Genomic DNA, 13,081 nt, shown 5'->3' on the forward strand with positions numbered 1-13,081 from the left:
TCATGGAGCTCAGGTGTTTTCCTCAGGTTCTTTTCTGTTCCTGAGCACAAAGCCAAAAAATATTATATTTTTACATTACACTGTGTGGAGAAACTGGCTTCTGTATTTCAATCAGCAGAATATTCAAATGGCGTGACACACGACTCTACCACTACAAACCTACAAATAATTAGCTCTACTGCAGATTTTTACTCTGCTCAATGAAATAACATCACAGATGAGACATGTGTGTAGACACTGGCCTTCAAAATAATGAAGATCAAACAATGAGGGGCAGTTAAGGCACTTTAATTTCAGAAATACTCAAATAGTTTCTCCTGGTACAAACTGATAAGGCAAGGACAAACATATAAAGCACTTAAAATGTTTCACACCATAAGAAGCATTCACTTCTCATAAAGGACTCTCATCAGTCCCACTCTGAGGATAAGACCATTCTTTTTAAAGGGATTAAGAAAAAAAAGAGTTACTTATCACCTGCTCTCAGCAGATCCAATGATGGGAAGAACAAATGTATACTGTACCAAACATACAATAACCAACAAACACACTGCCAAGTTCATTGATAAATACATATACAAGTTAATTATGGTAGAGGGGATTTAGAAAAAAACATTTTCTTTCATTCAACATTTAACTAGTAATTTCTCATTTGGCAAGTAAATGGGGGCGGTAGAGATGGTGTTCCTACCCTTCTAGCTGGATTATTGTTTGACGACCGTTTTTACAGACGCAGCAGTGGTGAGATGACGGTAGGAACAAAGGTGCCGTTTCTCAAAACTGTTGTGCTGTGTCATAAATTTGAACTTAAACCCAATTTGTACATCTATGGTCGGTAGGAGAGTAAACCCACCCAATCACACACACACACACACAAGGGGAGGACCCACAAAAAAGCCTATGGTCAAACTGAGATTCTACCCAAGAACGTTCGTTCATGAATAATCTAACTGATTTCAGATAGAGTGAAATGATTTGATATTTGATATTTGAAACCACTGTATTTGTATCTTAAGCACCAGGCTTTGTGAGTGGCTAATGTAGAAGCTGAGTTGAAGGTACATTATAATTTGACCACCACACATTTTTATCCATTTTAAGACTTGCATTGACTTCCATTCATTTGGACAACCTAGCCAAGGGTTGATCCCTAACCATAACCAGTTAATGCCAAACCTTAACCTTAACATAACCACAATTCAAATCTTAGCCCTAAACGCAACCAGTTCCTCAGAAATGAGATTCTGCCATGTTAGGATCCAGTTTTGGTCTCCATGAGGACTACAGGTCTTGACAAGGTCACTTTTTCTACCAGAAAAGGTCCTAAATAGGTAACAAATACAAAAACAAACACGCACACACACACAAAGCTAAAAAAAGTATTTTTTAAAAGTTAAACATTTTGATACATACTGGAAATTATGTCCTAATTATTACAAATTAAACAATTTGAGGAATAGACTTTTTTGCCTAAGATGATTTTAGGATACACTCTAGTGATGAGGATTCTGTTGTAAAGGCACAGTGTGTGTGTGTGTGTGTGCGCATGTGTGTGTTGAAACACACTTTTGACTCAACAGGTAAGACAACAAGTCATGGCTTAGCAAAACAGTAATGTGGTATTGTTGCCATGGACGGCCCCATGCTTGTGGACAGAACTTCCTTGTTGCAAGTGGTCTGCTCTAAGTCATCAGGAAGCTGCAAAGACAGAGACAACAAGAGTTTAAGTTAATAAGAAACAAGGACCAGAGTCAGCCAATCACAGCAGATAACATGAGATCTCTCTACCTGTATGGATATCCGTGGTATTTTGCTCTGAAAATGGACAACAACCAGCTGAAGAAAAGTACCACCAGACCAATACCTGCTACACACATAACTGAAACACATACACATGGTCAGTAACAGCAAACATGTTGACAACATGAAAAACAAAGGTGTAAATCAGCAAATGAATGATGGCTGGGTTCTATTTAGCCTCCTCAGTTTCAAGGTGCATGTTTGTTCACTGTCCTGATGTACATGAGCTGAACAGTTATTGTTAATGTGATCAGTGACAGCAAAAATGGCTGCTGTGAAAAGGCATATGCCAGAAATGTCAAAGTGGTGGCCCGTGGGCCACATGCGGCCCCCAATTGATTACATCATCATCATCATCATCATAATGAAAACATGGCCTCCAACCTCTTCTCAGTGTGTGGCTGAGACATAGCTGCCAGCATGGTGACAGAATATAATACAAAAAGAAATTGCTAGCAATATTTTCATAATAGCAATACAAGACAGTGTGTTGCAATTATTATATAATTAAATGTATTACACTCAACAAAACTTGACAAACTATCTACTGAAGCCTTACTGGGAAGCCTGATAAAAACAGTGACAATTCTATTTGTAAGCAGTTAAGATTCAGATTACTTTGAGTGTATGCTTAACAGTTGGATAGAAAAGGACCAATCTGTGTATGTACGTGTGTGCATACTTTTCCTCTTTCCAATGTCAACATCAGAGGTAGCAGCCTCACAAAGCAGCACGATTCCCATGGTCACAGCAGCATCTAACAACAAAGTCAAGGTCCAAAAAAGAAGTACTGCATATGGGATGATGCATGACATCACTCTAGTCAGAATTCAAACCAGTACCACTACAGTCCTACAGTCAGACAGCGACAAGCCACCAGGAGTCACAAGGAAGGTGGTACGTGGATGTTTGGGGACAGGAAGTGTCTGTCCAGTAAGACCCTGTATTTATGTACTGAGTGATCTGAGGATATTACAAAAATATTGACAATGACCACCATATATTGATTTTTACCTGATGCTATCTATGCCGCTGTAAAGTAGGAGCACAATTTGCTTAGGGATTAGTGATATCGTGTCTGACCAGACTCTCAGGTTCTAATCCACTCCACCTAAGCTGCGTGAGAGTGAGAAAGCATTCATTGAAAGGATACTGAAGAGTAGGACAATGTGCGTCTCAGCCACAAACTGGGCTTGACTGCTGCCATGGATATAACTCTGAAAAGATGAAACAGTTTGCAGTTAAATAAAGTTCACAGAAGTTTGTGAATGTCAATATATTGAAAGTCGAGTGTTGCAGACTTACAACTTGTCCAGTGCTGGGATTTTTGTGTGCATATGGTGGTCCTCTAATGTGGTTCCACATCTGGCCTGAAGTCATGATCAAGACAAAGCACTAAAAGAGAGAAACATTACAATTTGTGATGTTTCTGTCTGTTTCTGTCTCCCCTCCCAACTGACGGCCTTTCTGTTTGACATTTGCATGTTATCCCCGTGTGTGCGTGTGTTTCCACCCACAGTCCAAGAACATGCAGAGGTTGTTTGTATCTGTATATTTGCCCTACTATGGTTTGTCAACCTGTCTGACAATCATGTGGCGGATAAAGCGCTACACAACAAATACATTAACATGCACAAAGTGAAGTTTAGATCCGTCGGAGTGCTCTTATAGTATCAGAAAATTGTATTTCTCATTAACAAGGGGAAGAAAGCCATCTATGTTGAGACACGTCGGCTGTTTATTTGCATGTTTTGCATTTACACTGTGGTAAAAACCAACGTTCAAACCCTAGTGGATGCGTCCATCTTGTTCTTTAGTGCAATCAGTGTTTGAGCACTCATCTAATTTGTTGAGTGATGAATCCTATGGACCATCTGCATGTACGTATGTGTGTGGGGTGATGGTGTGGATGTGCGTTAGTTGGCTGTTATTACCAATGCTGAGAAGGCCCACACGTTCTTGTTAAACAGAAACTCTAAATTGTGTCTTCGTAGATATGCCAGTCCTCCAATCACAGCCAGGAGGAAGCCCAGCAGGAGAGGCCCAGCATAGTTGGGAGGACGAATCACACGGATCTGAAACAAAGATAAACATGACTGTGATTATTTTACTGTTTTTGTGTTTAACTTTAGAAAGGATATTTATGGGTTTATTTTCATCTTAACTTAGGAATCATATTAAAACTGTAATGGGTAACTCATAAATTAATTATATGTTTTACACTTACCTGCACATCAGTCCTATCTGCCACCCATCTAGCCAACTGCTCAGCAGCAAAGCCTCTGACCTGCAGCTCATAGGTATCAGATTTACGAGGTTTGCCTTTGGATGGGAAGTGAAGGAAGGTTGGCGCAGAATTCATATTCAGCTGCAACACAAACAGTCAAACCCTTTTGTGTAAATTTGTGTAATGATGGGCTTTGGTCAGAATTAAGCTGTGGAGGTAATCACTGTTATACGTGTTCAACATTATATTTAATTTGACCTATAGGCATAAAACAATTTGGTTTAATTTCTCATGTCAGCTTTAGCATCTACATACATACTTAACATTAAATACTAAACCAGTTACCAATACATTGCTACGGGGGGAGGAGAGAGAGTTCCAGATCAAAGTACAGTCAATGTCTCAAGTTTATTATGTGGTTGAAAAACATTCTACACCTCAGCAATTCTAGCTGAATGGATTGATTATTTACTTTTCTGCTTGTCTAATCTTGATGACCACTCAAAGCGCTTTACAATAGTTCTGTAATTTACATTCATATAGGGCATCTATTAAAATACTTATTCTAACACACTGCAGGTAACTTGGGGTTCAGTGTCATGTCCATTTCAGTTCACAAACTGGGGGAGCAGGGCTTAACCCATTAACCTGCTGGTTGACACCCCACACTCTCTCCTGATTTACAGTTACAAAAATTAAAAAAACAACTTGGTTGTCTTACCATCTGGAAGACGTCCGATCCTTCATCAAAATCAACACATGCAAAGAAGACTTTATTGGTGAAGGCAGAGGAATAACGCCAGGAATTAGCCAGCACCTGGAACTCCTCATCAGCTTGTCTGAAAGAAGATTTTTACAAGCTGATACAGACTCAATGACTTAGATAACTACAGTCTGGAAGAGTGAGGATCTACACACATGTTCCTCTTCTTACCTGCACACACCACACTGCCTCTGTGGCTGCAGAGCTGTAAACATGATGACAACGGAGTAATTTCTAGGAGGAGCCTTGACAAAGCGACGAAACTTATCTCCATTCATCCTGATGACCGAACGCTTCGAGGCCCACTCCATCATCTGCGTCACCTTCTCCGACAGCAGGGTCTACACAAACAGAGACAGCTGCTGTCATCTCCTGCTCATGGAAAGAACAAGTGGCCAAGCCACATTGTGTGAAGAGGAGCAAATGTCCTCAGAAGTCTCCAAGGACATCCTGCCAGGTCTCTCGTATAATAATACATTAACATACAAGTGAGGTCACGTGAGGGGTTGCACCTGGTTTGAGCATGCAGAAAGCTGGACACTCATTCTGTCACAACATCCCACAGAGAAAGTTCAGAAATTATATCAGCATCTGAAGGGAAATGGACTGTTTCATACATTTTACATGTTATGTTGTAAAAGACCAATTTTTAATGGACATTTACAAATGGAATACAAGAATTGTACACAAGGTCCTTATTAATACTGCTACTTAAACCGTGCCGTGGCGAGGCGAGTAGAGCCGGTGGAAACGCGGCAATTGAGACACGTGTTATTCTTTCAGCAGGGAATTCAGGTAACTTGGATGAAAATGTTACTGTAGCTCACCGAGTACACAATTCCGATTGGAGACTACAAATTATTGAACCGGATAATCCGAATCTTTCCAGTTTGACTGTAAACCAGGTATTAACAGGGTAGGTCACCTTAGGTAAACATCGGATCTAGGTTTTCCAATATGTTCACGTCCCTGGCGTGGTCGTTTCCTTATGCATGATATCTTTACACATGGAAAGCAAACGTAGCGGTGTTTGTGCTAATGTAAAGATCAAAGAAAGAGTGTGACAGTTTAATGCTGTCTGCTCTTCTCTGCTCTGTGTTCAAGTGTCGAGAACTACCGTGAACAGACCTAAGAGCCACTGTTTCACCTCAATCTGTGTACAAACAGTATTATGCTTCAGAGTTAACTGCGGGAGTGAAACGAGATTAAAAGCCGAACCACTTCCTTCCTGCGCTAGCGAGTTTCTGGTGGGTGTTAGCTTAGCATTGAGACTGACACGGTCACAGCATAAACGTGTTGAAACAGTGAGGCAGACTTCCTCATCTTTCCTGCGTGAGTCTGACTAAAGACACGTTACCTCTTTCTTTTTCTGAGCGTCAGCTGCCTCATGGTGCGAAAGCAGGACGAGAAACAGCGGAAAGAAAAGTTTCCCAAACATTCTGCACCCGCAGCTCCAACCTAAACCCAAACCACGACGTCTCCTGTCACTTTACTATTGGTCAACTGTCCGCCAATCCGAGTGAGCTGTCACGCTTCTTTCTTGTTTGCTCATGAGTTAGGCGGCTGGCAAACAACGTATTGTGTCTTACCGCCACCTGTGGGTCGGAATGTGTAAAACTGCTTTTCTCCTTCTATGCACTATGGTCATGGAATGAGCTGCAAAACATAATTTCACTACAGACACTGCCTTCTTTAAACACACTCAAAGGCATTTTATGGACCGTCATGACGAGGTAATGATGCAGATACACACCCAAACGCAGCATTAATTGCCAATTCCGGACTATGGCCTCTTTAAACTCTCATTTACTGTATCTCCACTTCCCTTGTCATTACCACACATCCCCTGTAGGCGGCACTCTGTGAGCCTCTCCACAATCGCAACATTTTGGCTGCGTTCCGTCCTCACACTTCTCATACTCATGGTTTCCTCCACAGGAGGATTACTGTTTCATTACTGTTACTGTTTTACTATTACTCATTACTGTTTCAGTATCTTTCCTGGTCCCCTCAACACTTGACTTCATCCTTTGGGCATTGAAGATTATTCCCTTTTAGTTCTTCCATGCATATGTGACACCTTTCCAACCCTTTTATCTATCTATTCCTCCCACTCTGTTTGTGCTGACCACTTTAAACCCACTGATTTCTTTACATTTGAGAGTTTTACTTGCCAACTCTTCATTGTCACACCCCACTGGTTCCCATCAGCCAGTATCAAGGTTTTCTATTGATTTATTTATCATTTTGGGAAACTTTAGCAGATCAATTATATTCACCCCAACCTGACAACACATGTAATATGTTTCCAACAAAATGTCTGCTTAATTCTAAATTCTCTTTCCCTCACTGTGTGCAGTTTCCCCTCTTAAAAGTTTTGACCCATCCACTCGAACATAATCCCTCATTAAAGGCCTCATTTAAGGCCCCTGCTGTTATAGGTGTCTTCTGTGGTCAGTTCTAAAGTACAAGTACATAAACATTTCAAAATCTCTACAAATGATATAAGCCCAGGTTCCACTTCACACCTAAAGTCCTGTCCTATTTTAGTATTGCACACACGATGAAAAGAAATGTAAACATATATGCAAAAAACACATCAAAAGAAACTATGTCGGAGGAAACAAACTACCCTTTGTGTCTTTCATGTGCCTTCCTGAGGTTATACATCATTAAAATACACCATCTAGTGACATTTCAGTCCACTAGATGATCCAAAGTGCTCACTCTCACTGTAGCTGTTGTGTGAATACATCGCAATATATGATTTCACAAATTGCAATATCATGATAGTATCATATCATGTTGTCTCTGGCGATTCCCACCCTGGTGGATATGTATGTATGTATGATATTTATTTCGGTCATGTCAGTTAGATCACTCATCATCACCCATCATCTTATTGTAGTCCACACAATACACATAACCGAAAGGGAAAGCGGGAGAAGCAAAAGCTTATCTAGTCCCGCCCCCATTACCCACAGAATACATATATATTCATCGTACAATACATATTTTCATCATACTACTTTTTTTTTTTTCTTTTCTTTTTCGTATGACATTTTGACATAAACATGTTTCAGCATCAGGTAGCACTCAGAGTCACAAAATGATTGTGGCAGTGGGGTATGGTTAGAGCGGCAGCTGCTGGAGGAGAGGGAGGAGTGGCTCAGCCGGTGATCAGACAGCTGGACAAAATCAGGTAATCAGTCAGCTATATAAGCACACTTGTAACCTGGTTCTGATCTCTTGCAGTAGGCTGGGTCCACAGAGAGAAGCGAGGAAAACACGAAAGGACACAGGCACACGCTCAGCTGTGTGAGCAACTGTGGTGACTTGTGTCAGATTGTTTTGGTGGACGTTTTTTTGGGACAATAAATTCTTATTTTCCACCACCAGCTGACTCTTCCTTCCTCCTCTGAACACGCTGTGGGTGCTGAAGCCCACAATGATCCAATCAATACATAGCAGATTGTGTTTGTTAATGAAGTTGTCTAGCCTATCGTTAAATAGTTTCTCCAGAATTTTTGACAGATATGATACTGATGTGCTGAACTGACTTTAGATTTCTTAGAATCAGCCTCAAAGTCCTCCACTCACAGGAACTACAGAAGATCACTGCAATCATTTCATGGACTTTTTCACAACCAAAATTGATGCAATTTACTCCTCCCTCTCTGTTCCCTCCTCCTTGTCTGTTCCAACTGCCAACCCACAGATTTGTATCATGACGCCCCTCTGCTCCTTTCTAGCTTGAGGTACAAGGCGTCATCAAAGGGATGAAACCCTCCACGTGTGCCCTCAACCCCTTTCCTACTGCCCTGGTAAAAGCACACAGCTCTGCCATTGATCCTCTGATTACCTTGGTCATAAACCAATCTTCAGACTGGCCATATAACATCAGCACTAAAAATAGCCACTATCAAGCCACTTCTCAAGAAACTACAAACTTGCAAACTACAGGCCCATATTCAATTTGCTATTTCTCTCCAAAGTCATAGAGAAAGTTGTTGCCAGCCATCTTCAGGATCACATCCAACACAATAACATCTTTGAAAAGTTCCAATCTGGCTTCTGCTCCGCCCACAGCACGGAAACAGCTTTGGTGAGAGTCACAAATGATCTGCTGATGACAGCCGATTCCTGTTCACCATCCCTTCTCGACCTATCTGCAACATTCGATACGGTCGACCATGACATACTCCTCCAGCGTCTGCACAACTTTGTCGGCCTCAGTGGCACAGTACTGAGCTGGTTTGGGTCCTACCTACATTGCCATGGGAGGATCTAGATCTCGCTCACATGCTGTTGGCTACGGGGTTCCACAAGGGTCAGTGCTCGGACCCATTCTGTTCATCCTCTACATGCTCCCCCTTGGCAAGGTCATATGTAACTTTGGGATATCTTTCCACTGCTACGCAGATGACACACAACTGTATATGAGGACAGACACCCATGCAACACCATCAGCAACTTCACATCTATCCATGCTCACTGCATGTCTGGAAGAGATGAGGCATAACTTTCTCCAGCTGCAGTTTGAAAACTGAAACCATCCTCATTGGTTCCCCTCAACAAATCCAAAACTTCACCGTAACCTGTATTACTTTTTTCTGGCAAGGACATCTCCCTATCATCAACAGTACCAACCTCAGTATCAGGTTCATGTAACCTTTTGAGGCCCACATCAATCACCTCTGCAAAGTCCTCCAGACTGGATTACTAACACACTTCTCAGTGGGATTCTCAGCAAGAGCATCCAAAAATTACAACACATTCAAAACAGTGCTGCTAGGATCCTGCTGAGAGTGCGTAAACACAATCACATCACACCCACTGACTAATCTGGCTTCCCATCCCTGCCAGGATTGAATATAAAGACTCCCTCCTCACATTCCAGAGCATCCATGGTAACGCCCCCCAGTACCTCAAAGAACTTCCCCCAGGCTTTAGCTCGCTCGCTTTGCGCCACCAACAGCTACAGACTAAGTCCTGCACACTCAAGACCAAGCCTTCTGCACCTTGACTCTGGAACACCCTCCCTAAACACCTGAGGGCCCACAGACGATCAATAGTTTTAAAAAGGGTCTTAAAACTAATCTGTAATTGTTTCTTGTTTTACTCTTGCCTGTTTTTAACTCCTTTTTGTTTTTGTAGCACTTTAAGATTCTCTTTTAAATATAAAGTGTATTATAAATAAAATGTATTAATATTATTATTATGGGGTGGGGTAGCTCAGTGTGCAGACACATCATGGTCACAAGTTAAACTCCACCTGTCACTACGGGAGTCAAGACCTTGGACTCAATTTCAGGAGAACAGAAGCAGGTTTCAAAAATGTATTTGCTTGGATAAGCAAAAATGAAAAGTTGACCAGAGGTCAAAACAAACCTCAGGGAGGGAGCAAACAGGCTCAAGAAACTCCTCAAAAACACAGAAAAGAAATCTACAGCCAAGCTGCGAAAACTAGAAAATAAAACTACAGACTTGAACTCAGGGAGGGAGCAAGCTGCGAAAAACTGAAATCAAAACGACAGCCTTGCTGCGATACTACCATGAACGGGGAAACTACGAGATACAAACGCTTGAATTGATAACTTGGTCTTCTCTGAATACTCATCTGTGACACACTGACAAGGGGAGAGTGAAGCCTTTAAAGGTGCAGGGGTAATTATCACCAGGTGCAAGTGGTTACTAATCAACAGGGCGTGGTGAAGACAGAAACAGTGAACACAGACAGTGGAAACCCATCACCAAAATAAAACAGGAAGTGACATAACAAAACCGAAAAACCTAACTACCCACACCAACTAAACTAACATAACCGCTGCTTCATGACACCACCTCTGGCCAGTTGTACTCAATTCTGTTGCTTTGGATAAAAGCATCTGCTAAATGACATGTAATGTAATTTCATTTCATTTCATTGAATTTGCACAGTTGTTCTGTGTAAGGTAAAGACTTCTGACTGACTTTTTATTATAATAATGGATTTGGTAATTAAATACATTTTGAAAACAGACAGGGAGTGAAGACTAAGAAAACCCAGACTTAAACTAGTTCCATTTTGAAGATTAAAAATACCAATTGGGTTGCTTGATGTTTTGATATCCTGTAGCAATATCTTCCAGTTGCAATTCTAATTTATGGTAATTCCAAGAAATGTAGCGACTCATTGTAAAATGATACTGGGTATATATATACATTTTTTGTGTAAATTAAATTGTTGGCAATCTCACTCACTCACTCACTCACTCACTCTTCGACCACTCAGCTTGACATAGGGTGAAATGTGGGGTACACCCTGGACAGTTTGCCAGTCCATCACATGGCAATCATGTGTAGGCAAACCATCTACTCTAACAATATAGAGTGTCCAATCTACTTAATCCCCATATTTGCAGAAAACCCATGCACACATGGACATGCAAACTCCACGCAGTAAGGCCCTTGTTCCGACCAGGTCGCGAACCCAGGTCTGTCACCCATGCAGGTGAGCGAAGGGAACAGAGGGAGGCAGTCATGCAATATTAAGTTTTCCTATTCTAGCAAATTCTGGAACAATTGATACTGATACATGATTAGTAACATTGACTCAGAATTATATATCTTTGCTCAAACAACAGACAATTCAAAAGCTCATCCTCAAAGCCACATTTTGCCACATTATCCTTTATTAAAGGGGACATATTATACCCTATTTTCCCAAATAAAATAGTTCCCTGGTGTCCTAATGAACATGTCTGTGACATGCTTTGGTCAAAATACCATAAGGATGAAGCACCATAGCAGTTCAATAACCCTGCTAAACCCGCCCCCTTCAGAACACTCTGTTTTGTGCATGGTCCCTTTATATGCAAATGAGACACAGGCAAACACACACCCACTTATCCCAGGGGGTTTCTGATTTGTCCTTTTCACAGCGCTCAATCAGCTCCCGTTCCCTCCGCTCCATTCCTCTCCCCCTCCCTCCACTAGTTCTCTGACAATATCGTGGCATGGCAGCGTGCGCGGAAAACAGCGAGAGTGCCTTCACAGGAACAGACGTCCGACACAAGGATCAAGCCGAAAACACTGCCGAACTGTAAATCAGTTAAAAACACTTAGAGACAGCACCGCTGATCACCAGCGGTGCACGGCGAGCTGCATAAACTGCCGCTGTATGTGACTGTATCAGACTGAGTCTGTGCTCCGGAGCTGGCGATCAGCGGTGCTGTCCCTAAGTCTTTTTAACTGATTTACAGTTCGGCAGTGTCCAGCTTGATCCTTGTGTCGTAGAGACTGAGTCTGAGTCTGTGCTCCGGTCATGGAGGACGTACTGAACAAATATTTTTAATTAGGATGTGTCAGAATGGTCAGTTATGAGCTCTATTTGACCTTTTCTTAAAAATGTGTTTGTACGTTGGTGAAATACGGTCGCTGACTAAATACGGCAACCGTCTGATGCAAAGTGGTGCGAACACACAAACACACGTTTGCTGACTTTATCCGGCACATTAGCTTCATATATAAAATGTATCCACTGGACACACAAATCCTCTGAGGCTGGAAGTTTGTGTAAAACACTGTGCTCCACTGTGCAGCCACGAACAGCACACTTGTCCCTCCGCGTTGACATAATACCTCTCTTCCTCCCTCGCCTGCACTCTCGCAGGTACAAGGTGGAGCTAAGGTGGAGCTAAGGTGGAGCTAAGGTGGAGCTAAGGTGGAGCTAAGGTGGAGCTAAGGTGGAGCTAAGGTGGAGCTAAGGTGGAGCTAAGGTGGAGCTCTCGAAGTAAACTTACTGGTGGGGTGGTAACATTCGCGGTGAAATGCGCATGCTGCCGTCATAAGCGCAGGGAATTCTACATCGCGTGTTTTATCGCCTATACTTACACTAAGGAGGACCACGGAAAAAAAGGGACTGAGTATTCTTTTTCCACACTTTGGCGACTGGTAGGGCCTCCAGAGTCCCAAATATAAGTATTAAAATGATTACAAAGTTGATTTAGCATAATATGTCCCCTTTAATATCAGTGCAGGCCCAAGGCATAAGTGAAATAAGCGTAAGTTTGCTTAGTGTGTGAGATTTTTTTAAACTCATTAAATAATTCTAGATATATTTAGATCTCTGAATAGTGTTAAGCTTTTTTTCCAGTTTTATTTGTGATTTTAGTACCCTCTAATGTAAAAAACAAAAACAAGAGTGACAGTGGTTTGGTGTAAATACCAACTATAATTAATGCAATTTATAGTGTTGCGTTTGGATCAGTAATAGTTAAGCACAGGCTACTCTGAGGTGGTGGTAGGGG

At 41.8% G+C, this 13,081-nt stretch overlaps 1 protein-coding gene across 1 annotated transcript; it reads right to left on the reverse strand.

Annotated features, from left to right (window-relative positions):
• Nucleotides 1-272: 272 nt before the first annotated feature.
• Nucleotides 273-6,304, reverse strand: LOC131472998 (magnesium transporter protein 1). Its single transcript, XM_058650511.1, has 10 exons — nucleotides 6,148-6,304; nucleotides 4,962-5,131; nucleotides 4,749-4,866; nucleotides 4,028-4,168; nucleotides 3,735-3,875; nucleotides 3,106-3,195; nucleotides 2,954-3,017; nucleotides 2,483-2,557; nucleotides 1,789-1,879; nucleotides 273-1,698 (listed from the first exon to the last, which is right to left on the reverse strand). The coding sequence occupies exons 1-10, from the start codon at nucleotides 6,226-6,228 to the stop codon at nucleotides 1,683-1,685; spliced, it is 987 nt and encodes a 328-aa protein (XP_058506494.1). The 5' UTR covers nucleotides 6,229-6,304; the 3' UTR covers nucleotides 273-1,682.
• Between the last annotated feature and the right edge of the window lie 6,777 nt (nucleotides 6,305-13,081).

This window comes from Solea solea, chromosome 14 (genome assembly GCF_958295425.1).
Source record: "Solea solea chromosome 14, fSolSol10.1, whole genome shotgun sequence".
Lineage (NCBI taxonomy): Eukaryota > Metazoa > Chordata > Actinopteri > Pleuronectiformes > Soleidae > Solea > Solea solea.

Excerpts from the sequence above, each read along its gene's own strand:
- LOC131472998 (XM_058650511.1), bottom strand. The coding sequence starts at position 6,228 with ATGTTTGGGAAACTTTTCTTTCCGCTGTTTCTCGTCCTGCTTTCGCAC. Across the intron at positions 5,132-6,147 it reads ACGCTCAGAAAAAGAAAGAG|ACCCTGCTGTCGGAGAAGGT; the intron begins GTAACGTGTCTT and ends CTGTTTGTGTAG. Across the intron at positions 4,169-4,748 it reads GATCGGACGTCTTCCAGATG|CTGAATATGAATTCTGCGCC; the intron begins GTAAGACAACCA and ends TTTGTGTTGCAG.